Source organism: Gallus gallus, chromosome 1 (genome assembly GCF_016699485.2).
Source record: "Gallus gallus isolate bGalGal1 chromosome 1, bGalGal1.mat.broiler.GRCg7b, whole genome shotgun sequence".
NCBI lineage: Eukaryota > Metazoa > Chordata > Aves > Galliformes > Phasianidae > Gallus > Gallus gallus.
The window spans coordinates 173927895-173950823 of NC_052532.1; the positions used below are offsets into that span (position 1 = coordinate 173927895).

The 22929-nt window shown below is 45.6% G+C and overlaps 1 protein-coding gene across 8 annotated transcripts in view; it reads left to right on the forward strand.

The window, feature by feature from the left end:
- Positions 1-22929, forward strand: part of STARD13 (StAR related lipid transfer domain containing 13) — a 300043-nt gene that overhangs the window by 149002 nt on the left and 128112 nt on the right. The window contains exon 1 of one of the 8 annotated variants that reach the window (XM_015278510.4): positions 450-665. The exons of 6 other annotated variants lie outside the window; for them this stretch is intronic. In XM_015278510.4, coding sequence (XP_015133996.2) covers positions 542-665 — 124 coding nt within the window. In that variant the 5' untranslated portion in view covers positions 450-541. Of the gene's footprint in view, positions 1-449; positions 666-15207; positions 15438-22929 lie in introns of those variants that run through there. One more of the 8 variants, XM_025146829.3, reaches the window with a different exon arrangement.

The following is a 22929-nucleotide window of genomic DNA, read 5'->3' on the forward strand; positions in this document are numbered from 1 at the left end:
CCAGCCTGGGCCTTGGCACCGGCTGCAGGGCAGCAGGACTGTGAGATGGGATAATGCTCAGAGGAAGGCTCCCAAAACACAAGCGGGGTCATGACATTTAAGAGCTGGGTCGCAAGTGATGCACAGGGCACCAAGGAGTTGAGGTGCCTGAGCCCGCGGGGAGCGGGATCAGCGGGCACCCGGCCAGCGGCGGCCATCCCGCACTGCCAGCCCCTCACGGAGAGGGCGACCCCCGGCCCGCCGACGGGGCCGCCTCCCGCCCCCAGCACGCCGCCCCGCAGCGGGGCCGGACCCCGGGGAGCCTCCCCCGTCCCACGGGGGAGGAGGAGGGAGGGCGGCGAGTCGCCGGGCGCCGGGGTCGGGGCGCTGGGAGAGACCGGCGGCCGAGCGGCGGCCCCGGGGCGGGGGCGGGCGGCGCTCAGGTGCAGGGGCCGCCCGCCCGGAGCGGCGGTGACGCGACTGCGGCGGGGCTGCCCCGCGGCCCCATGCGGCCGGCGGCGCGGAGCGGGGCTGCCCGGGGCGGCATGAGGAGCCTCCGAGGATGAGCGGCCAGCGCCTCCCGGCCAAGGCGCAGCTCCGGCGGTCGCTGAGCGAGCAGCTGCGGGACTCCACCGCCAAAGCCTGGGATTTGCTGTGGAGGAATGTCAGAGAGCGGCGGCTCGCAGGTCAGTCCCGCCGGGGCGCTGGGGAGCACCTGCCTCGGGGCGCCGGAGCGCGGGGACTCGAGCGGCACCGGCGGCGGGGCAGGGCGGTAGGGAGCCGCGGTACCGGCAGCACCTGCCCGGGTCCCGGCGGTCGCGGTCCTGCCCCGGGCTCGCTGCGGGCACCGTCTGAGCGGCACGGAGCCCCGAGGGCTGGCTGCGCCTCCGGGGATCGGGCTCACCTGCCGCCGCCGTCGGTTTTATGAGGCCGTGGCAGGATCAGGTGCGTTCCTCGGGGGGTTTGCATGTGGAGAGGACCGTAAGTCCCAGGGAAAAATGGACAGCTTCGTTTCGGGCGCTGCCGTGGCTTCTGGAGCGCCTCGCTGCTCCCGGGGCTCCCGTCCCCGGGTGAGAGCAGCGGGACAGCGCGGGGCAGGGCTGAGGGACGTCCGGTCACGCGTGCAGCACCGCTCCGTAGCGGCACATGGACTTGGAGAGTGCAAACATAGGGCTGGTTTGAGTTTGTGAAATGCTTCGTAAAGTCAAAGATTGAGAGCGTCCGCAGAGCGCGAGGCAGAGTTATTACACCGGAAAGCTGTACATCAAGATTTATGAGCAGCGTTGTGTGTAATGAAGGCTAATTGTAAAGATGGATTTCTCTGCCACATCCCACACAGCGTTAGGAGCTCGGTGACCTTGCCCAGGGCATCCCGACGTGCTGCTGCTGTATATATGGGGGTAAAGCGTGTGATACGGGCATCTACGTTGTCTCTACAGCACGTTGGTTCATATGCACAAACAAATGAACGGATGTAAGTGGCGCAGTAAGTTTTGCAGAGCAAATCTGAAGTGGATGGTTTCAATAATGAACTAGTAAGCCATCCAGTTCTGTAGCGTTACGGTCACCCAAAGTATGAATGTCTTTGAGTGCAGTCTGCTCCTGTGCTGGAAGCTATTGCCAGCAGACACTCAGCAATGGCACTGTCTGCTGTTTTTTTTCTTTTTTGGTCAAAGACAACTATTGCTTGATTGAGCAGAGGACCCGGGCAGGCTGCCATGAAGCCGTAGCCAACTTCTTAAATCCACCGTGTATTAAAATTGATGGAGTCAGTCTTTATGGTAAGGGTGGATTAAAAGCTAACATCCTGGGTTTATGCGTTGCCATAATTTAAGTGCTGTTCATAACACACTGGTGAGACGTGAATACACGTGCCCTTTAATTAAATGAATTATCTGACAGCATAACAAAATGTGTTCAGATCACATCTGTTGATTCCAAGGATGTTCTGCTGCTGAAATGCTTTTATGTCCGCAGGATTTTCGTCCTTGTTTCTATATTTATTTGTCCCTTCAGCCCCTGTAGTTGTAGCACGTGTTGCTATGCCTCTTCCAACTTTTATTAATGGGAAGGTGAGAATTCAGGCTGGTCTGGATGTTCCGTTACTTGCTGGTTGCCAGAGCAGCTTCTTCTCCACTGCAGTAGCCCCAACTCCACTCAGGTGGGCAGTGTACAAGTTCCCTCTTTCTCCCAAAGTACACATCTGTGGCTCAGCCCTGACAGTCAGCAGTGAAACTGGTAGCTAGTATTCAAGATCAGGGACCAAAAGCAAAAGCAGTTTTAACCATCAGTCTGCTGTCATAGGCCAACCATCAAGACAAATAAAGGCTTGCAGTAAAGTCATCGTTTTGGCTACAGCTTTGTCGGCACTCATGTAATTACTCCTTTGGTCTACTTCACTTTTTTTTTATCTATTTGTTGAAGTTGCAGATGCCAACAAAGCAAAGCAAAGAAGGCAAGCACAAGATAGCTATTTCTTTTCTCACAAAAACCGTATCCTCGTGCAGGTTGGAAGAGACCCAGAGGCCTGCAGTGCTCCAGATGGGCTCAGCAGTGGGAGCAGGGAAGGCTGTTCAGGGCTTTCTCCAGAGCTCTTAGGGAAGATGCTCTGCAGCTGTGTACTGTGCTGAAGCAGAGGGCAGCATGCAGCTGGGCAATGGAGCAAGAAGCCCAGCCTTGGCTGGAGCAAGGAGAGAGCTGAGCCTTGGCTCTGCCGCTCTCAGAGAGGGACACAGCACGTCTGGGCTGCTGTGGGAAGAAAGCTGTGTATGAAAAAGCTGTGCAGTATGCTTCCCTCCTCCCTCCATCCCTTTGCCCTGCAGCAGAGGCGAGGAGCAAGTGGTCGGGTCCCTGGGACTGCCCCACGCTGTGTCCTACTGGGGCTGGAGCTATGCTGCCCAGCAGCTCCCGGCCTCTTTCTGATTCACTGACCTGGATTTGGTTTTTGAACAATGAGTGTACTCACTGCAATGATACAAATGCCAGCTTTAGGTTTTTTCTGCTTTTTCTCATTTTTGCAGAGGTAGTTCACACACTGGTTATGTCCTGTTACGCTTATGCTTTGAGTTAAGATTCACAAGCTCATTCCTTGTTTTTACGTCGGTTCAAGATGGGGAAAATAAACTAAGCTGTTAAACGGTATCTAATACACTAATTCTAGTGTTTACTACTTAGGGAATATGCAGTGAAATGAATTCTTGTGTTTTCTGCTGCTAGCAGAACAAAATTGCTTAGGCCATCATGAAGCACACACCCTCTGCCCATTGATAGGGAAATGAGCAAGGATTTCACTTCCTTCTTGGAGTGGGGACTGAAAAGTCATATTAAATGCTGCTGGTTTAATGTTAGGGTAATTCTGGACCACTGTGCCATTACAGAAAGCCATTGCTTTAGGAATGTAAGGTAGGTATTAACAGGCTATTTAAAAGTAATGAGAGCTCTACTCAAATCATGATCACTCATTAGAGCGAAACACAACAAGCCATAGTTATTTCGTTGATTGTATATGGCTGAAAAGTGCCACCTCTTACCTGGCGTTCTGTTAACATACACTAAAAAGTTCAGAACAAATATATTAAGTTTTGAAGTTCAGGACGTCACAGACAGGAAGCCCCAGAGGTAAGGCTGCCTTGTTGCCAATCTCCTTGGGGTATCTTTTTATCATCATAGAATCATAGAATGGCCTGGGTTGAAGAGGACCACAATGATCATCTAGTTTCAACCCCCCTGCTGTGTGCAGAGTCGCCAACCACCAGACCGGGCTGCCCAGAGCCGTGATGCCATGATTGCATCCCTTGCTTTTGCACAGAGCTTTTCCACCTCATTCAAGGTACAGGATCCCCACTGCCACGGGAAATCCACTGTAGAGCCTGATGCAAAGTACAGATTTCCTCACCTAGTCTTGCGTACTTCACACCATTCACATTTTAAGTGTATTCCTAGAAGTTGCCAGGTGATGTTCTCATTTTACAGACAGGAGACAGAGGCACAATGAAGTTAAACTCTGCAATATCGAGATCTCTGAGTGTTAGAACTTGATTTTTTTTCCTTATACGATACTTTACTACTCAAATTATGCCCTTCAGTGCCTCCTACTGTGCAGCCCTTGTGCAGCTTCCAGGAACCAATTGTGCTACACCAGGGAATGAGTAAGTTGCAGTTCCTTCCCATCTGAACAGATGTTTCAAGCAGCTCACTGCCAATCAGACAGACACAGACTCTCAGGAGCACCATTTACTTGGTGTGGTCTTAGAAACTCCATTTTTTCCTTCTTCTTGTCTCCCACCCTTTCCTGCATGCCTTCCAGCATCAACAAGAAGAGTAGCGGTCCTGCAGCAGTTGGTTTAACTGGGGGCAAGACACAGATAAATGGCCAGATCGTTGTCCCTCAGACCATGAACGTGATGATGCAGCAGACACGTTGTCATGGCGAGTTGAGGGTTGAGTTGGGATTAAATGAGTGACTTTCTGGTGTTGGAAGACTTGACTTAGTTACTGCAACATTCTTTTAATGGTAGGAACTTTTTAATAATAGGAAGTCTCTCATTTCCTAGGTCTGGCTTTCTGCCTCCTCTGTGACTGCAGTATATACACCCTCAGCCTTTTTGCCAGGTCTCTTCTCATTTGGGTTTCTTGTCTCAGCATACTTGCTATGTTCTGTCTTCTCAAAGAGATAAATGGTGCCCCATTTGATCTCCTCCAGCTCCTTCCTGAGAGCTGGCAGTAGCACAGCACCACTGCCTAGTGTGATTTTGGGCAGAGATCTCAGCTAGTCCTCCCCAGTTTTGAATGTGGCCATTCCCTGTGCAAATGGAAATCAGGAATAGTTTTCCACAAGTCTTGAGTGGTTTGTTCAGAGTGATATTTCAAAGTTTTATAAATCGTCCAGGTTTGGACAGGGCTTTCAGAGAATCATACTAGAATGACTTCTTGAGCCTTTGCTGTGATGGATGAAGCACTGGTTTCTTAGTCAAGTAGCATGAAAATGTACAGTGAGTCAACATAGGATGGTCTGAAATTATCTTGGAAGTAGATGACTTAGGGCCACAAAGATGATTAGGAGTCTGGAGCATCTGCCATATGAGGGAAGGCTGAGAGACCTGGGACTGTTCAGCTTGGGGAAGAGAAGGTTCAGAGGTGATCTCATCAATGTTTATAAATATCTAAAGTGCGAGAGTGAAGTGGATGGGGCCAGACTCTTTTAAGTGGTGTGCAATGATAGAACAAGGGGCAATGCCAAAAACTGAAACACAGGGAGTTCGATACAAACATGAGGAAGAAATTCTTTACTGACAGAGTAGACAGAGCATGGAACAGGCTGCCCAGAGAGGTGGTGGAGTCTCCTTCTCTGGAGATTACTAAAGACCCATCTGGATGCTTTCCTGCTCAGCCTGCTGTATGGCACCTGCTTTAGCAGTGGGTTTGTCTTGATCTCCAGAGGTCCCTTCCAAGCCCTACATTATTGTGTGATCATTATCAAATTATGTGATTGTGTGTGATTCTGTGACTTGCACCATCAGCAATGGTAACAGGAGCATGAAGTAGGCTTATGACTTAAAGCAAATTTTATTCTAAACAAGCCAAAATTAAGATCTTTACATTGAAGGGTTTAGAAAACCTACACTTTGAGCATCCTTAAGTATTGAGGAAGAACTTATTCACTGATTCGCAGCTACAGGAATCTTTTGAAAGGTGACTAAAATGCATTTATGTCAGAGGTGAAAACAAACATTTGAAGTAGGATAGAAAATGGGGAATAGTTTGTCCAGCTGAAAATGTAGGAAGGCATTGTGAAACAGAAGGTAAATTCCACATCCAGAATGTGACATCAGCATCAAGACAGTGCCCTTTCTGCTCCACAGAGTAACCTATGATTGGTTTTTGGGTCATTGGGTTTTTATTGGGCACAGACAATCAGACCCAAGTTGTGCTTGCACATCTGGCAGCACGGTGCTCCCTGGCACCAGCCAACCTGTTGGTCCTGGGATCTGACAAAGGGAAGAGTCGCTCTGGAAATAATGGTGGCCACATCCAGTGCTAAATGAATTTCAGCACAGATTTCTGTCATGCCAGTGTGGAGCCAAGAGCAGCCATGCTTCTGGAGCCTAATTAGAGGAGCATCAAATCTATCAGTGCCTCATAGTTTTTAGCCTTCAGTTAACAGGAAATGTTTTTAGCAACTCCAGTAGGCAGCTCACTTTTGCAAGTTTGCCCCTGAGAAGCAGATCTAATATAGCAGATCTATTATTATTATAGCAGCACTATTTCTGGTGTGGTGCACCCTGAGGTCAGTGCAGGGAAAGCCCAGAGGGAACACATGTACCAAGCTGCCAGGCCTCCGAGACCCCTGAACCCTGCCATGGGGCCAGTCTTAAGTCTACTGCATCTGAACAGTGTTGTATTATTGCTGTTTCTTCTTGATGTAGACATTTGGGTACAGTGCAAATGCAGCAAGTTAATTAAAGCAGTTCAGTTAGAATAGTATTTTATATATATATATATAAAATAATTTTGCCAGGAGAGTTTTCACTGGGGAGTGAGAGAGGTGTGCATGTGAAAAACTGGGCATTTGTTGGGACCAGTTTGTGTGTGCCATTTGAAACTCCTGCAGGCTTTTTTGGAAGGCAGAGCAGAGATGTTGCAGTCTGCTTCTCTGGCAGCACACTGGGGAGCACCAGATGCCGATTCTAATGGATGTTGATAAGATGTAGATGTGTAGCCTCCCCCATAACCCTCTGCATCAGTGGGAAAAGACTGTCCTTTGTCAAGGAGAAATGTTCTGAAAGATGTTCCTTATTGGAGATGCAGTGCTTCGGGGAAGAAAGAAAATGACTTATTAGCAATGCTTTTGGCTTGGCATGCCAGGAAATATTCTGTGGTTGTATCAGCCCCCAGAAATATGTGATGTGGCCAAAGAAGTAGTCGTTGATCTCATCAATTACATTAATTGATACATGTGCAATGTTAATTGTAGTAGGGCGCTTTAGGTGAATTTCTGAAAACATGTAGATGCTCTTCTGTGCATGCGTGCTGCGTCTGTGCTCTGTAATGCCTCTGTCCTTCCTGGGTGCTCCGTGCAGAGCCGTGGCTTGGATCAGAGAGGGGGCAGTGGTGGCAGAATACAGCCATTGTCACTACGGCCGCCTTCCCATGACCCGCGGGAGCCACAAGTTAGTGCCAGAAATACGATTACAAAAGTACCAGTATGCTTAACAGGCCAAGTATTTCTCTATCAGCAGGAGACTGCGGCGGGGGCTGACCGAGTGCTCCCCGCTGTCTCAAAATTCAGAGAAAGATGTGGTTTTTGTTGTACCCACTCCTGTGGCTCTGCTGCCACTCACCACGTGAGATCATCACATGAGATCTGGAGGAACAGCGAGGATTTGGGAATGACAAGAGAATTAATCTCCTGGTTTTACATATAATACATAAATTCTGTATTTGAACGAGTCCTGCCTCTGCATCAGAGATTATTTTCCTAAGAGAAATTCAGTTTTGATTACTTAATTTCCTAACGTTCTGAAGTACAAGGCTCTGCTGATGAAATGGAGCAGTGCTGCTGATGACAGGGATGGATACCATCTGAGGCAACTGGCCTCGATAAATCTCACTCTGTCTGGAGCTTGGTTGTTCACTGATTTTAATGGCATCAGTCTGCAGAACATGTCTTTTTTTGCCTAGAGTGTTACGAGGTTCTGTTAGTAGTACAACTTCTTTATTTTTGCTGTTGACTTTCACCACCAGGTTCTTCCAATAAACAAATATTTGTCAGTATTTCTCTGCACATACACAGTGTGTGTGGCTCATTCCACCTGCAGATGATGGCTCATTCCACCTATGTGAGCAGAATAAAGCTGATAACTGCTCATTGTGGTGTACCATAGCTCTATGAAGGATTCCCATTACCATTGCAAGTATTGCTGCTGTCTGCTGACCATGACTTGAAGCAAATTAGAGTACTGTTTTTCCAGAAGAATGTATGGTGCTTATTAAGTTCCTATGTATTTAGATAGGAACTTAACGTTGGATGTGCTTATTGGTATTCCTATATTTTTAAGATACATAGGAGCTCGTATAGATTGGTGTAAATAATTAACTTGTCTGACATATAACTGTAATGACATTTCTCCATCCCAAGATTGCTTCTTAATCCCAGTCACGGCATATTAAACTGTGCATCTTAGTTATTTCCTATGAGGTGTGCTGTATTTATTTGTATGAACATAATACTACAGACCACTGTCAGTATCCCTGCACAAGTGACTTTTTTTACAATAAGAACTGTGACAGGCCATCTACATAAAACATTTATACCACGGTAAACTTTTAGCTGCTACCTGAGCACCACAGTAGTTTGCATCATTGCAGCCTTGGTGCTGGCTGGCTAGCAGATCCCCAGCCTGGGGAGCTCCTGGGGCTCAGCAGGGCTCTGCCAGTGGGATTCTCACTCTGGTGCTTTCCAACCACATCCACAGCAGGATGAGATTTTCAGGTTTAGGAATTAGCACAGGGCCATTTCTGATGGGAGTTCCGTGTCAGCACTTTCTGTCTGAATGACAAAACCACTGCAGAATAGGTCCCCAATTTTAATGTTTTTAAAAATAGTCATAAGGGTTCTGAGGACTTGGATGACTTCACGGTTTGTAATACTTGCCAGCAGTACTGGCACGGCCTTACAGCAGAGCAGTTGTTTGATTTATGTTTGGCTTTCCATATTCTGTATTTCTCACAGTTCTTGAGAGACAGATGTGCTGTCTTGTTCTTTTATTCTCCTGTCATAGCATGGCCAATTCCTGCAATGGCATATATCATAATTCCTTTAAAACATTATCAGCTTGAGTCACGACTCATTGAAAAACTCAGCTTTCATATGAAAGGGTATTTTACTTTTAATAAATGCGAAGTTCATTTTAACTGCAAGTTTGAAAAGGAAAGCTTGGAAATGTGATCTTCAGCCTGGGGAGAAGAAAACCAACAGAAGTGATACATTTTGTAAAACATCACGCTTTTAAGTCAGCCTTATGATTTTAGAGAAGTAGCACCTCTCTTATGATTCCTTAAAGATTAGTTTGGGGAATGGTATTTTCAATGATTTTCAATCTGGGTGATGGTTTCATTATTACAGGCTTAAAAGCGAGACGGTGTAAGAGGCTTCTTGACTGGCATTGAGCATCAGCGATGCACTTCAGTGGCTCCTTGGTGTGTCTGTTTACAGATCAAAAAATAGGATATTTTGGCTATCACACCATCCTGGTGCAGCATAACCAGCAAACAAGCAGAAATTAAATATATACAGAAATGAGCAAGTAAGAAACTGCACGTGGTACAAGAAGAGACCGAGAACATTTGCAATTAAATGTATTTGGTTCCAAAAAAGCCCAAACTCCAAAAATCCATCAAATTAATTTAGGCAATAATTAATTTAATGTGAAATACTCTGCCAGTCGTTCCAGTAGAGGGCAGTAATTTACATACAGTACTATCAAGGAGTATGTGTGCACGGTATGCACTGACAAATACTAGGCACAGTAGCTGGTTTTACTAAGGCTGGTTAAGAAAGTGCTGTTGTTTGGGATCCACCTGACTGCAGAAGGAGGGAAGGACTCAGAGGCATCCTAAGCTTTGCCTGTGAGAGTAAGCAAGCTTTGTTGAAGGTGCAGCTTTGTGAATCCTATTCACTTACAGGACTACCCAAACTGACATGGCATTTCACCAACTCGAGTGGCAATTCTGTAAATACTTAAAAATGTGGCCCTGAAGTTCATTAACTTAAAAATAGCTTTCCAAATTCCACTGACACTCTGCTAATTTTACTTGTTACAGATCTAAGATGATACAGGGATAATTGGTATTTTCTGTTGCTAGACATAAATGAATTGTGTTGGTTCCCCCTGGGAGGTCAAGCAGCCTATTTTGGGGGCTGGAGTACTCATGATGAGACAGAAGACACCGAACCTTCACAGGTTGTTCAACACAGCAGCACAGTGGAAACAGGAACTATAGTGTTGGTTTTATTATAGAAAGAACTTAAAGAGAACATACCTTCAGCAGAGTTCCAACAGAACCCCTATCATATGTAGATCTGTCTGAATCTAGGCTTGAAATATCTTATTTGGTCTTCCGTCACTGCAGTTTTGGAAGAAGTTCTTGGGAGTGCCAGCTCCAAGCGAGCCCGTGAGGCCCCATCTGCAGTACTGCATCCAGGTCTGGGGTCCCCAGTACAGGAAAGATGTGAAGCTGTTGGAGAGTGTCCAGAAGAGGGTCACAAAGACAATCAGAGGGCTGGAGCACGTTCCCTACAAAGACAGGCTGAGGGAGCTGGGCTTGTTCATCAGCTAGGAGGCTGCGAGGAGACCTCATAGCAGCCCTCCTGTGCTTAAAAGGGGAGTATAAAAAGGAGGGGAATCAACTTTTTACTCGAGTAGATAGTGATAGGACAAGGGGGAATGGTTTTAAGCTTAATAAGGGAAGGTATAGATTATATATCTGGGGGAATTTCTTTACTATGAGAGTGGTGAGGTGCTGGCACAGGCTGCCAGAGAGGTTGTGGATGCCCCATCCCTGGAGGTGTTCAAGACCAGGTTGGATGGGGCCCTGGGCAGTCTGGTCTAGTATTAAATGTGGAGGTTGGTGGCCCTGCCTGTGGCACAAGGGTTGGAACTTGATCCTTTGGGTCCCTTCCAACCCAAGCCATTCTATGATTCTAAGGGGATAGCGTGAGGGAGTGTTGGGGGAGAGAGGTCCAAACACTGCTCTTTACATTAGAATACTGGATAATTACACCTAGCACTGGTAAAGAAGGGTTCCTAGAGGAATTCCTAAAGATTGAGAATCACCTGATACTTTGGTGTTCCCCAGAGTGCGTTGCATAGATCTTTATTTTGGATTCTCTGCATGGAGGAGTGAGACCTGAATATTCATCTCAGCACACTGTTTTTTGGTTATTTTTAATGTGAGTCTCATTCCTCCCGTAAATACATCTCTCCGCCATACCACCCCCACCCATCCTGAACTGAATGACATGCTATTTAATAGCTTATCCAGAATAATGCTGTAGTAAATTACTTGAGACTGTGAGTCCTTTATGAGTTGTTTTACTGCTGAAAGAATATGCTATTGGCATCTCATGGTTTCATTCATTTTAAGAGGTCTCTTTAACATAAGGACAGATTTCATTGAAATGAATCAATTTTATACAGGGAGATTTCGGCCACTGGATTTGTAGTAAGAAAGAACTTTTTATTTATGACATTGGAGAGACCACAGCTGGGAATGCACCCATTAATAGACACAAACAGATGGATTCTGACAAGTCTGTGAACTATTCACACTCTTTTCTTGTAAATATTTTGCAGCAATCCCAACTTGCAAATGCAGTTTCAGGAGCAAATATGGAATTATCTGTCTCCTGGTGCAAAACAAAAGAGTGTTGAGCGACTTTAAATGCTGTGGATTGAATAAGCATGTGATATTCACATGAAACTTAGGAAGGAATGCTTTTAATAGACAAAAGTTTTGCTTTGGTGTAGTAAATGTTTTTAATGGTAAATGAAAGTAATAGAAGGTGAGTATTTTCATGGGTATAATGAAGTTAGGATTTTCAGCGAAGCTCGGCACCAGTTTATTTTTTGGAAAACAAATGATTTCCAATTTGATGATGTCACTGTTTGAAGTAGAGAACATGCACATCTTCAGAGTAGCAGAAATAGAGGAAAATGATACAACATGGGCAATCACTGAAGGAGTTGGGAGTTGAGAGAAAGCTGATGGGAAGAGGGGCAGCAGTGTAGCCAGTGACTGGGATCACGTACTTGCAAGTAAAACCAGTGCATGGCACACATCATTCCTCTTCAATTTTTAAACTTTAATTTGTAGCTTTAATATTTTACTGTACATCACTGCAGTTCTCGTCTCGTAGGAAAGTAAAAATGACAGCTGAGTCTTCTTTTCTCCGCTATTTATTACTTCATCCACCTTTACCATAACTTCCATTACTTTTCTCAGCTGAGATTTTCAAAGCTCCGTATTACCCTTCAGCCCATCAGCTATCTTTGAACAGACTGGGAAGTGATATAGCCAAAAAGACACAGTTAGATTTAAAAATGTTGGTAATCTCCATTAACATGCATAATGAGACATATGTAACCTGACCTTCTCTACCTGCCACGGGGTGAGATGTTTGGGTTTTTGTCAGTTTCCTCCCTTGGAAGATCTCCTACAGCTTCATTATCAGGTAAAGATTTGAACTTCTTTTGTGTTTTTTTTTTTCTGCCAGTTGTACTGACAAAAATACAGAGCAAGTTCCCTCAAAGCAGCAGAAACGCTCTGGGTTCTGATTAAGGATGGCTTTTATCACCCTGACTTGATCCACTCTGTCACTCCTGAAAGCGTTGGTTCCCAGAGAGCCAGAAGCATGTAGCTTTACATCAGCTCGGCAAATGCATATTTTGGTAACTACAGTTGCTCTCTATGTATGTCCCTAAAAGTTTCAAGCGCTTTTATTTCAAAACAAAGCTGATATTTGATTATGGCCTGAATTCAGCAGAGCAGCTACTATGCAGCTATGTGAACTTAGGCACAGCGTTAAGTGTTCACTTCTCTGGGCTCATCTGTTTTGTTCCGTTTATCCTCTAAGCTAACAGCATCTCCTTTTAAACAATACTATGTATGAAATCAGTGTAGTAGGATGCGTGAGAGTTCATTCGAAGCTGGAAGGTACCACGCATCCACAGTGCTGATGTATAATGAAGTAGAGGCTACTGCACGTAATCTTCAAATGGAGATCAAATAAATCTCCGAATCTAGGTTACAAAAGACACAACCAAATAAAATTGACTGTGGAACATCTGGTTTGTTTTATACAAAACCATAAAAATATGTAATTACAAAACTGCCTAAGCTGTTTCTTTTGAAACAAGGACAACAGGACAAGTATTACCAAGCCAAGGCATATACATTAATTGTGGCATAGCAGCATTTCAGAGAAGCAGTTTCAGAGGGATTATAAAACAGATGGGTTGAATTGTAGGTAGGAACACCAGGATGCACAGAGCTGTTGTAAATCTCTGAGGCTTAGGTCATGGCAGAGGCTGCAACACACAGCACTCACTCTTGCTGCTCTCTCTTAAGGAAGGATCATGACTTTCAGAGTGCTGGAACAATTCTCTCCTCTTATACGGAGAGGATCAATTGGTGCAGTTGCCAGGGATCTTGAAGCTGGGAAGGGTTTTATTGCTGTGACAGATCAGGCAACATATGGAAGGAAACAAGACGTTCTCCAGAGACAGATTAAGTTTTTGCCAAGGCATTTTATTGAAATTTTGGAAAATAAACAGATCATTAATTGGGTCCAGATTTAGCTACTGCAAATAGTGCAGAGATGTTGCAAACCAGATGCTTTCCCCTATTTGTTTTTACAGCCCTTTCTATTTGTGGATGCTCTTATTTAACGACCCACTCCTTTAACAGAGAGCATTGTTTTACACCGGACATCTTGTCTCTCAATTATTTTTTCCAGTAGATGCCTGAGTAATACATACATGTCCACGTGGCTTCAAGGGAAGAAACAGTCAGCAATAACACAATAAGTAGGAAATAATCAGGAGGAAGCTGTCGAATACTGTAGTTTTTATAAAACGAGTACTGAATTCTTTTCTGTACTCCTTAGCATGCAGCAGTTCTGAGTCTTTGCTTATGCAACCCATGCTAGTGCAATGAAAGAAACAAAGATGCCTGTCTGACTGGCAGGCAGACCCAGGAGAGGTCGTTGTGCTTCCTCTTTCACTTATGTACTGTTTTGTCCCTGGAGGAGAGGTTTTCTGTTGTGATCTATCCAGATAGCCCTGCACTGTGTTACAAATAACATATGGGATGGGAATCATCTGCCCTGACTTGAAGCAGCAAGCGTGGTGGGGATGCATTCTGCAAGGACTGAGCAGGTCACACCGAGTCCTTTATAGTGAAGACATAAACAGGAGCCTCTGTAGGCAGGACATGTCATCCTGAGACAGGTGTCAGAGATGGAGGAGGCAAATTGCCCTTGGTGCTGCTTGTTGCCCTCCAGGGTCCTGGCCAAGTGACAGCACCAAAGATGTGTCTGCAGCTGCTACAAGTGGGAGAAAGCCAACTCAGCTGCCACCTGAGTGCATTTGATAGGGTAATTGGTGATACATGAATACTGCAGAAGTTTAGCCAGGTGTCCTGGTTTTCACAGGCGCTGCTAGTAGGCCCTTCTAAAGTGAGGCCATGACAAGTTTATGGCATGAGCTCCTAGCTTGCAGGTTTCAGAAAATAGTTCTCTGCTGATGTTGTTAACGAGGCTGCCAATTAGGAACAAAGTCAGAGGGAGGTTTATGATGTGACTGAGCACTTCCTAGCCGAGCTGCACCTACACTGTGGGACACAGAGCCTGTTTCCCGTTCGCAGTCTTTTGGGAGCATGTAATCCTTCACATCACAATTGCTGTTTTTACAAATTATTTCCCAGTCATTCACAGGTGCCTCCCTGTCACATGGACTTTCACGAGGCTGAGCAAAGTAGGAACAAAGTTTACTTTCAAAGCAGTGTGCGTTTATTAGCGACTTGAATGCAAAATGTTCAGAATGCCGTTTGGTTTTCCTTTATTGTACAACCCATTCTGTTTGGTAACATATTTATGAAACAGTGAGCGTGTTATTTGTCATAAGCTCCACAGGGCATAAAAGGGAGAAAAATAAAGCCTGAAGTCTGGGAATCACTGGTTCAATCTTTTGCAATCTGTGTTACCATTCATAGACAGAGCTTCAGACACGGTTCTAATCTACGCCAGCACAAATCCTGATGACTGTCGAGTGATCAGTGGTTTCTGGTTTGGTGCAAAAGACTTCCACAGTAGAATGGCCCTTCAGGTTCCAGTTTTGCCTTAATTTCATGTCCTTATAGAGGAGTACAGCACTTACCTGTCAAGATCTAATTAAGCAAATGCAAACAGGACCAACCTTTTTCAAAGGTCAGGTGCAACTTCAGTTCTGCAATTTCTGGTTGCCCAATTTGAGGTACTTCAAAGAGGGCTTATGTTCACACGGAGGAAACCAATGCTCCCAGAAAGCCAAAGCTTTGCAAGTGTCATGGAAAATCGACCCAAGATGAGTAGTTCCTTTTGAAGGTTTTGGCCAAGGAATTTTTCCAGTAAAACTACATTCCATAAACATGGAGCAACACCTTAAGTAGACAACAACAAATGAGGAACACGGTGGGGTTGATTTGAAAGAGAGCTGTATGTTCGGAAAGTGGGGCAGGGAGGAAGCCTGGTAGAGGGACTTGATAGGGTGCCAGCATAAACAGAGGGCAGACGGCAAGATTTTCGTCACACTGGAATCGAGATAGTAAAGAGAAATTCAGTGCTGGTATGGAGCTTATCAACCAGCTCTCTTGGTCTGCCTATTTCGAGCAGCGGGGGAATCAGCAGAGGAGAGGCTTGGGTGAGTTGTTGCTGGAGGGGGGAGGATGTGCATTGGGCGTAGGGTTGGGGGAGAGGTGGAGAAGGGAATGTGCTCCAAGGCAGCATGGCTGACACAGGCGGGCTGGGGGGGAGATGAGGGAATGTCTGCAGGAGGGCAATTTGTGTGATTTGCATTGCTGCAGCGCGTCGGGTTCTGGGTTGCCTCCCATCCTTCCCACTCACCAAAAGCATTTCCCAAAGGCAGGAGGGGAAGGAGGGGAGCAGGCTACGTGCTCAGTCTCAGGAGAAGCAGTGTGGTGGCTGGCAAGGGAGCTGGGCAAAGCCCTTTCCTCTTCATGGCTCCAGCTACTTGGCAGGCTCCCACCCTGGAAGAAAAAAAAACAACACCTGCAGCTTGTTGGCCAGGATGACTCTATCCAGCTAGATAAATGAGCTCTGCGGTGTCTATATAATGCATTGCAAACTGCGAGTGGAAAAAAAGAAGTGCAAGGAAGAAGTACAGGTTCCAGGAATGGAAAGCTTGAGTTGTGCACAGTGCAGTTGGCTGCAGGGAGAGAGAAAATCCTGAACAGTTCACTTGTGCAATTCATGAATATCTGTTTATGTTGTAAGCTGTTCCACTGCTGGCTTATTGTGGAAAGGTTGCCAGGGATTACTTCTCTTATTAGCAAAAAAAAGACTAAACCAACAACCAAACCCACAACCTTATAACTGTTTGATACTCTTGAGCTTCTGATATTAAAAAATAATAATTGAGGATTAAAAGCCAAAAGGAGCATGAATTCTGTTGTAACAGAACACACAGGACAACTAATATACTGCAGAGATGTAGATGAGGCTAATTTCTATCTTTGGGTGAGGGATAAGAGACACATGCATGCCCCGTATTTATCCTACCTCCTGTATTTGTGAAGATACTGTATGGGCACCAGGATGGCAAAACTCTGCCTCCAGCAGATATTGTGTGCTTTGGTCACAGCTGCAGCATCATAATTGGGACTAGTGACCAAATTCACTGCTCATCCCTATTACTTTCTGTGGAAGACCTTTTCACTCATCAGGCAATCTGCAGTTTTCCTCGGTCTCCACAGAACCAACCAGCAAAGCAATAGGTTTACTATGCTTCACGGCTCTCTTGGACATGACGGTTTGGGGACTGTAGGAAAAAAAGGAGCTGTTTTAACTGGTAGTCAGCAGCATGCTTTATGTGCATTCTGCAGAGCCACCTCAGCAGGTGCATGGCAGTAGAGCCGGGACCTGAACCTTCGGTAGTGCGTTTGCTTTGTAGAGCCACACGTATAAACACAGCGTCTTTGTTGTGCAGGGTTTGCAATAGCTGATAGCGTGTCTTTAAAGCTGTATTGGGAAATCCTGGTCCAGCTTTAGGCAATAAGCGTCTCGTCTGAAGTAACCCACTTTTATTGCTTATAAGGAAAATGAAACTGCTTACAAACCTGTATTTCCTTTTTTTTTTCTTTTTTCTTTTAACATATAATACCATAATTACTGTTATCAATTAGGAAATAGGTGCAGAGACAGGCTATACAACTTCTCTCGCAACAGCCCATAGCCAGGCAGCCCTGGCCCTCACCCTAAGGTCAGCCTTCCTCACCGGACCACCGAGTGAAGTCATGTAATCAATATTCAGCATTTCTGGACAGAATAATCTTCATGTTCCCATGCAGCAGTCCCACAGTGCTGTGTTTGAAGTAGTGTTGCCAGGTGCTATTTCGTTACGTGTTTTGTTGCACTGTTGGTTTTTGGGGGGTCAGAATTTAACTTGAGCATTCCCTTTCCAGCACAGACAAAAAAATCTCTCTCAAGACCTGTTCAAAATGTGCAGCTTCTCTCTTTTGTCACCCTGTGATCATGGACTCCTGTTGAAAGGAAAATAAATATGGGAGGCCTCCCATGAAGCTGGCGCAGGCACGAGCCTTGTGCTGCCATAGGAATGTCTGCCCACAGTTCAGTGACACCAGCAGTAGGGCTGCGTAGGGTATTTGGATAACATAAGAAACTAAGTTTATCTAAACACTTTCTGACCTTATCGCTGTGTTATCCAAACGCTTTGTTAGTGAGTCGGGAAGATAGGAGGTGTGCTAGCCCACCACTGCTTAAATACGTTCACACAGTTCCTGTGGGTTTGGTTCTAGGAATTTGTCTTGTGTATAGGTTTAGCAGATGGAATTACACTGACGGTACGGAAACGACTTCCAGCTCATTCCCCTGACAGCGCTATCCAAATGCATGGGAAGAAGCCCGTCACCTGACCTGTCTTCCTCTCTCTTGACCTCTCTTTTGAACTCTCCTTATTATCCAGCTTTGTTGTTTTTTTTTTTTCGTTGGTTTTTTGTTTTGTTGGTTTTTTGTTTTGTTGAGAAACCCCATCTTTAGGGACTTTGCACTGCGGGATGGTGGCTATTCTTAGCTTGATTCAGACCTCAGGTAGGTATATGAAGAGTTCAGCTAAGGCCAGTGAAGCCTTAGCCAATATTCATAGACTGGTGTGGTTTGACTGAGAAAAAATAGGATGTTTAAAAGTGAGTAGGAGTGAAACCATAGTGCCCAAATTAGCAGCTAGACGTGGGCAAACAACTGCCTGCTTGCATGAGCCCAGGAGCACCCCGTGCCCTCCAGCCCCGTGGGAGAGCCAAAGGAACAGGGAGGTTACATCCCTGAGATTGCACAGTGGCCAGCAGGCATGGCAGAGGGACACTAACGGGCATGGTACAAGGAGAGCAAATGGTATAGCAGAAGGACATCGAGCAACAAGGCATGGGGACACTGACTGGTATGGCACAGAGACACCAAGTGGGACAGCACAAGGATGCTGATGGGCATGGCACAGGGACACCGAGCAGCGTGGCACAAGGACACCAAGTGGCGTGGCACAAGTAGATGGGGCAACAGGGCATAGGGCGGTGATGGCTGGGCCATCCTGCAGCCACAGACCACAGCAGTGCTTATTCTGATGCATTTATGAATTAGCAGTGCAGTCAGTGAGCAATCACAGCTATTTTGGGAAAAAAGGAATGCCAGGCTAAGTGTGCAGCAGTACTGTGTGCCCCGTGTGTCCAAGCCCTGGTACTGTGGTTCAGGGACCTGCTCAGCCTCCAGCCAGAGTTCTGTGTGGAACAGCCCCTGTTGGCTTCTTGCAGGAATTTACCTGATCTCTTTCTGAAGTCTTCCATATTCTGGCAGCTGCAGCATTCTCTCGCAATGACTTCCAGAGTTCAGCTTTGCATAAAATAAAGAAATATTACAGAACAATTTTTCAGCTGAAAGAAATTCCGTTCATTCGCTTTGAATCTGCCCCACGATCATTTTGCTTTATGTTTCCTGCTTCATTCACTACAAGAAGAGACCACAGAATTACCAAGCTGTGGGCAGACCTTTATAATAGCGTAATGACGTTTATTGTTTTGCTCTCAATTACTTTTCTAAAAATCTTCAAATCCTCTTTGCTTTTTTGCTTCCTGCTGAGCACTTGTATTGGATTTTCATAAACCTGTCCAAAATCTATTTCCTCGGTGATAATAGCTCTGTTAAATCCCATCATTACGTGCTGTGCATTGTGTTCCTGTAGGGTGTTTTTCCCTGGTACATTTATCAGCACTTAAAAGCTGCAGTTTTAACACCTTCTTAATCAATATCATAAGAACCTTTAGTGCCTCCAACTAGTTTCTGCTTTGACTTCCAGACGGACTGAGCATTTTGCCACCTCTCAACTTAGTCCCTTTAGAAAATCCTGTATGGATCTGTGGTAATGAATGTATGGATAATGGATGCATGGATGGCGGATGCATGGATGGTGGATGTGTGGATATTGGACAGACCTCATTCCAGTGCAGTGCAGTTTCTGGAGGAGTCTGCTGGAACACTGCACCGCTGTACAAAGATATTTATTGCCACCTTTGTTTCCTGTCTTTAAGCAGCCATTGAGCCACAAGTGGCTGTTTCCTTTCTGTCTCTGACTGCTGAGCTTCTCTATGATCTCTTCTTCGTGGATCCTCCTGGTGGAGCCTTTTGCAAAATCAAAAGCGAGGAGAACAACCATATAATTGCTTTAAAATCTCTTTGTAAATTTTGGCCTTGACTTAACGCTACAAAAAGTGCTGAATCTTCCTCCTTGTATCAAATTATTGGCAGTCAGTAATTCTGTTCTTCTTAGAGTTTCTTCGAGTTCCCCCACCCCAGATTCCCAGAGAGGGCCTCTGTAAAAACCATATCACTAATTTCCACTCCTCTGATGAGGGAGCTGGACCTCAGGGTGACAGCACAATCATTTTAGATCTGAGCTCCTTTAGGACCCTGGTGCAGCCTGTTCCGTTCTGTGGATTTGTTACTGCTTATTTTATTGATTTGACATCCCCGAGGTCCTCCAAGGGAGTGCTGACATGAGGAATTGCTTCAACTGCCTTGCCATGACCCTCATCTTCTTGGCTTTTTACACACGTCCTTATTGCTGTAAATTTGCCTTGGTGATACTCTACCTCTAAATATATTCTTGTTGCACAGAGCTTGTGTATCACTTCTAATATGCTTCTTGCATTAAAGCAGAGGTTTGTGTGAGTAGCCTAGCCAGGATCCTAATGCTTTGATGATCAGGAGATATGTTTTGTACTGTGACTATCCCCTGAACATGTGAGTCTTAAAGTGCAAATGCATAATCCTGTGATGCTGGCACTGGGACACCAGAACCAAGGAAGAGATGTAGCATACTGTTCAGAAGCCTGTTTTTCTGGCTGGAAGTTTATCAAAGGTGCCTGTAAGCCTGTCCTTCACGTCCTTTTACAAGGGTAGATAGTGATAGGACAAGGGGGAATGGTTTTAAACTGAGACAGCGGAGGTTTAGGTTGGATACTAGGAGGAAATTTTTCACACAGAGGATGGTGACGCACTGGAACAGGTTGCCCAAGGAGGCTGTGGATGCCCCATCCCTGGAGGCACTCAAGGCCAGGCTGGATGTGGCTCTGGGCAGCCTGGTCTGCTGGTTGGCGACCCTGCACATAGCAGGGGGGTTGAAAATCAATGATCACTGTGGTCCTTTTCAACCCAGGCCATTCTATGATTTTATGATATGCCTTGCTTAGCCATGTTCATTTTATAAAACTCACTCACAAGAAGTTCACACAGGAGCTGACTTGCCTTCAGAACACGTCAGGATCAGGCTTTCCAACTGGACAGCTCTCTGGTGCAGTGCTTTCTCCATCCCACTCTTCAGCCATGTGGAAGTCACTGCTCTTTTCTGTTAGCCCCAGTTCAGCTGCTGGCAGCCCCACGTGCTGCAGGGGTGTGGGAAAGCATCTGGAGTACCCCTGGGACTGGTTGAGCTTTCAGTCATACATCTGCATTCAAACATAAAACATTAATACAGTTAGGCCCTGAAGTTCTGCTTTTGAATGTCTTGCTCTCCATGACAGGATTCAAAACACAGGAAAGACCTGAAACCCTCATCATAAACACAGCTTTGGGCTCCCCAGATAGGACTTCTCCCAGATCTGATGAAGAATAATCTGCTTTTAATGCGTTAGCAGCTGCATGGGCATCTGCAAACACAGATATAGGCAAGAAATCATGTAGGATATTCATGTTTTAGACAAAACCCAGCAACTGAGATTATCTTCTGCCTGCAGAATTATAGAAGGAGCTTCAGAAATCAGCAGATTAACATCAGACACTTGATTTTTTTTTGTTCTGTGACTTGAAAACAAGAGTTTCTGGCTTCTTATAACACCGAGTAATTAATGTTAATAACACCTGCACTACACCGGGGTTGGGAAGCGGTGCTGTTCTCATAGCATTCTTGCATTCAATTGAAGAGAAACCATCTCGTTGCTGTTTAATTTTAGATGTGCTATAACCAGATAAGTATAACTAACAATAAAGGGGAAATGGATCTCGGCAGCCAGATCAAGTGACTGATTACTGTGTGAGAACGGCAGATATAACCCGTGCCCAAGGAACTCCATGTCTGTGGGACATCGTGGAGCTGTCTCATGCCTCCCCTCCAGCCTTGGTAAACCATGCACAGATGCTTTCATCTATTTATGCTTTTATGGGGGATGCATTAGCATGAAGTTCAGTGTTCCTCTATTAAATATTCCAGAAGCAGTCTGTAAATTGAAACTGAAATATTCATTAGCTCTCTTATATAAGCCTTAACAGTTTATGCTTCTCTAGTACTTTTCATCTGAAAGACTGCTGTCCAGAGGTGTTTCCTCATTTGAACAACATGTTTATGCAGTTTTGAAAATACGTGGTGAGTGACCGGATAGTCACAAAGCAAGGAGGTGGGGTTGTTTTAAGTGAAATGAGAACCGTGTCTTCCCTCCACTGTGCCCAAACTCAATCACAAGAGCTTTCAAAAGAGTGTTCCAAGAGCAGCTAGCTCTTGTTGCTTCTTGTTTTATTTGCCTACTATGCAAGGGCTGGATCGCAGCCAAAGAATTCAGCCCCAGAAGCTGCAGCAGCCCTGCAGCTCTGATGCTGGGGTTTGACCCTTGTGTGTGGGAAGGAGGGAAATTCATGGCCCTGTCTCTTGTTCTGCCCTCTTGAGATGAGAGGTGCTGCTCGGGGCTGCCCTGTATCATGCATGGGAGGGGGCACTGGGTGCATCGCTCTCTGATATCCTAATATAACATATAGCTGGGCTCCTGGGGCTCTGTCCCTGGCAAACCTGTTCCCCAGTCAGAGCCACACTCTTGTTCTTGCTTTGGCTTTTTTTTTTCTCTTGGCCTGGTTTTTGAAGCATTAAATCCCCATTAAACTGGTTGCGACTTTATGGAAATACTGCAAGTAACAGTGTGGAATCTCATCAGCTGACAAAGTCTGCGCGTTTTCCAGGAGAAAAAGAATCCCTATGAAAATTTAAACAGAGCACTATGAAATGTTAATAATTGCTTTCCAGCAATAGCATTTCATAAGCAAAATTAGATCAGAGGACTGTAGATTAATCAAATAAGATTTTCCCCACAGAATGTCAATGTCTCTTTGGATAAATACTGTGAATATCATTGTCATTCGGGAGTCCCTGGAGTATTTGCTCTTTAGAACACAATAGAGGGGCTGGGTGGGAGCAGTGACCATCCCTCTTCTGCTTGTACCAGAGCAGCCTCCTGCCTCTCCAGCTGGCAGACCTCACTCTGTGGCTCCCAGCAGCAGCCTGCTAGGGATGCTGACCTGCATTCTGATGTACAAGATGTTGCCTTAAGTTTGAAGTCATCCCCTCGAGTCTCAGAGAGACTCAGAGCCACATCTGGAGCTGGAGACAGCAGCCACAGGACTTGCAGGTGGCTGTGAATGGTAATAACCGCTCCTGAAGGCTTTCAGTCTATAGCATTCATTTTAAATGCCTAGCACTCATGGTTATAGTTCTCCATTTTATTGCACAGCAAAAGCCCCATGATGACAAAGAGCAAAATCCATAACGTGCAGTGAAAACAGACTGCATGTCAGCAAACCCCTACCGTAAGTTTTTTTTGACCATAGCCACGTTTTAATGAATAATT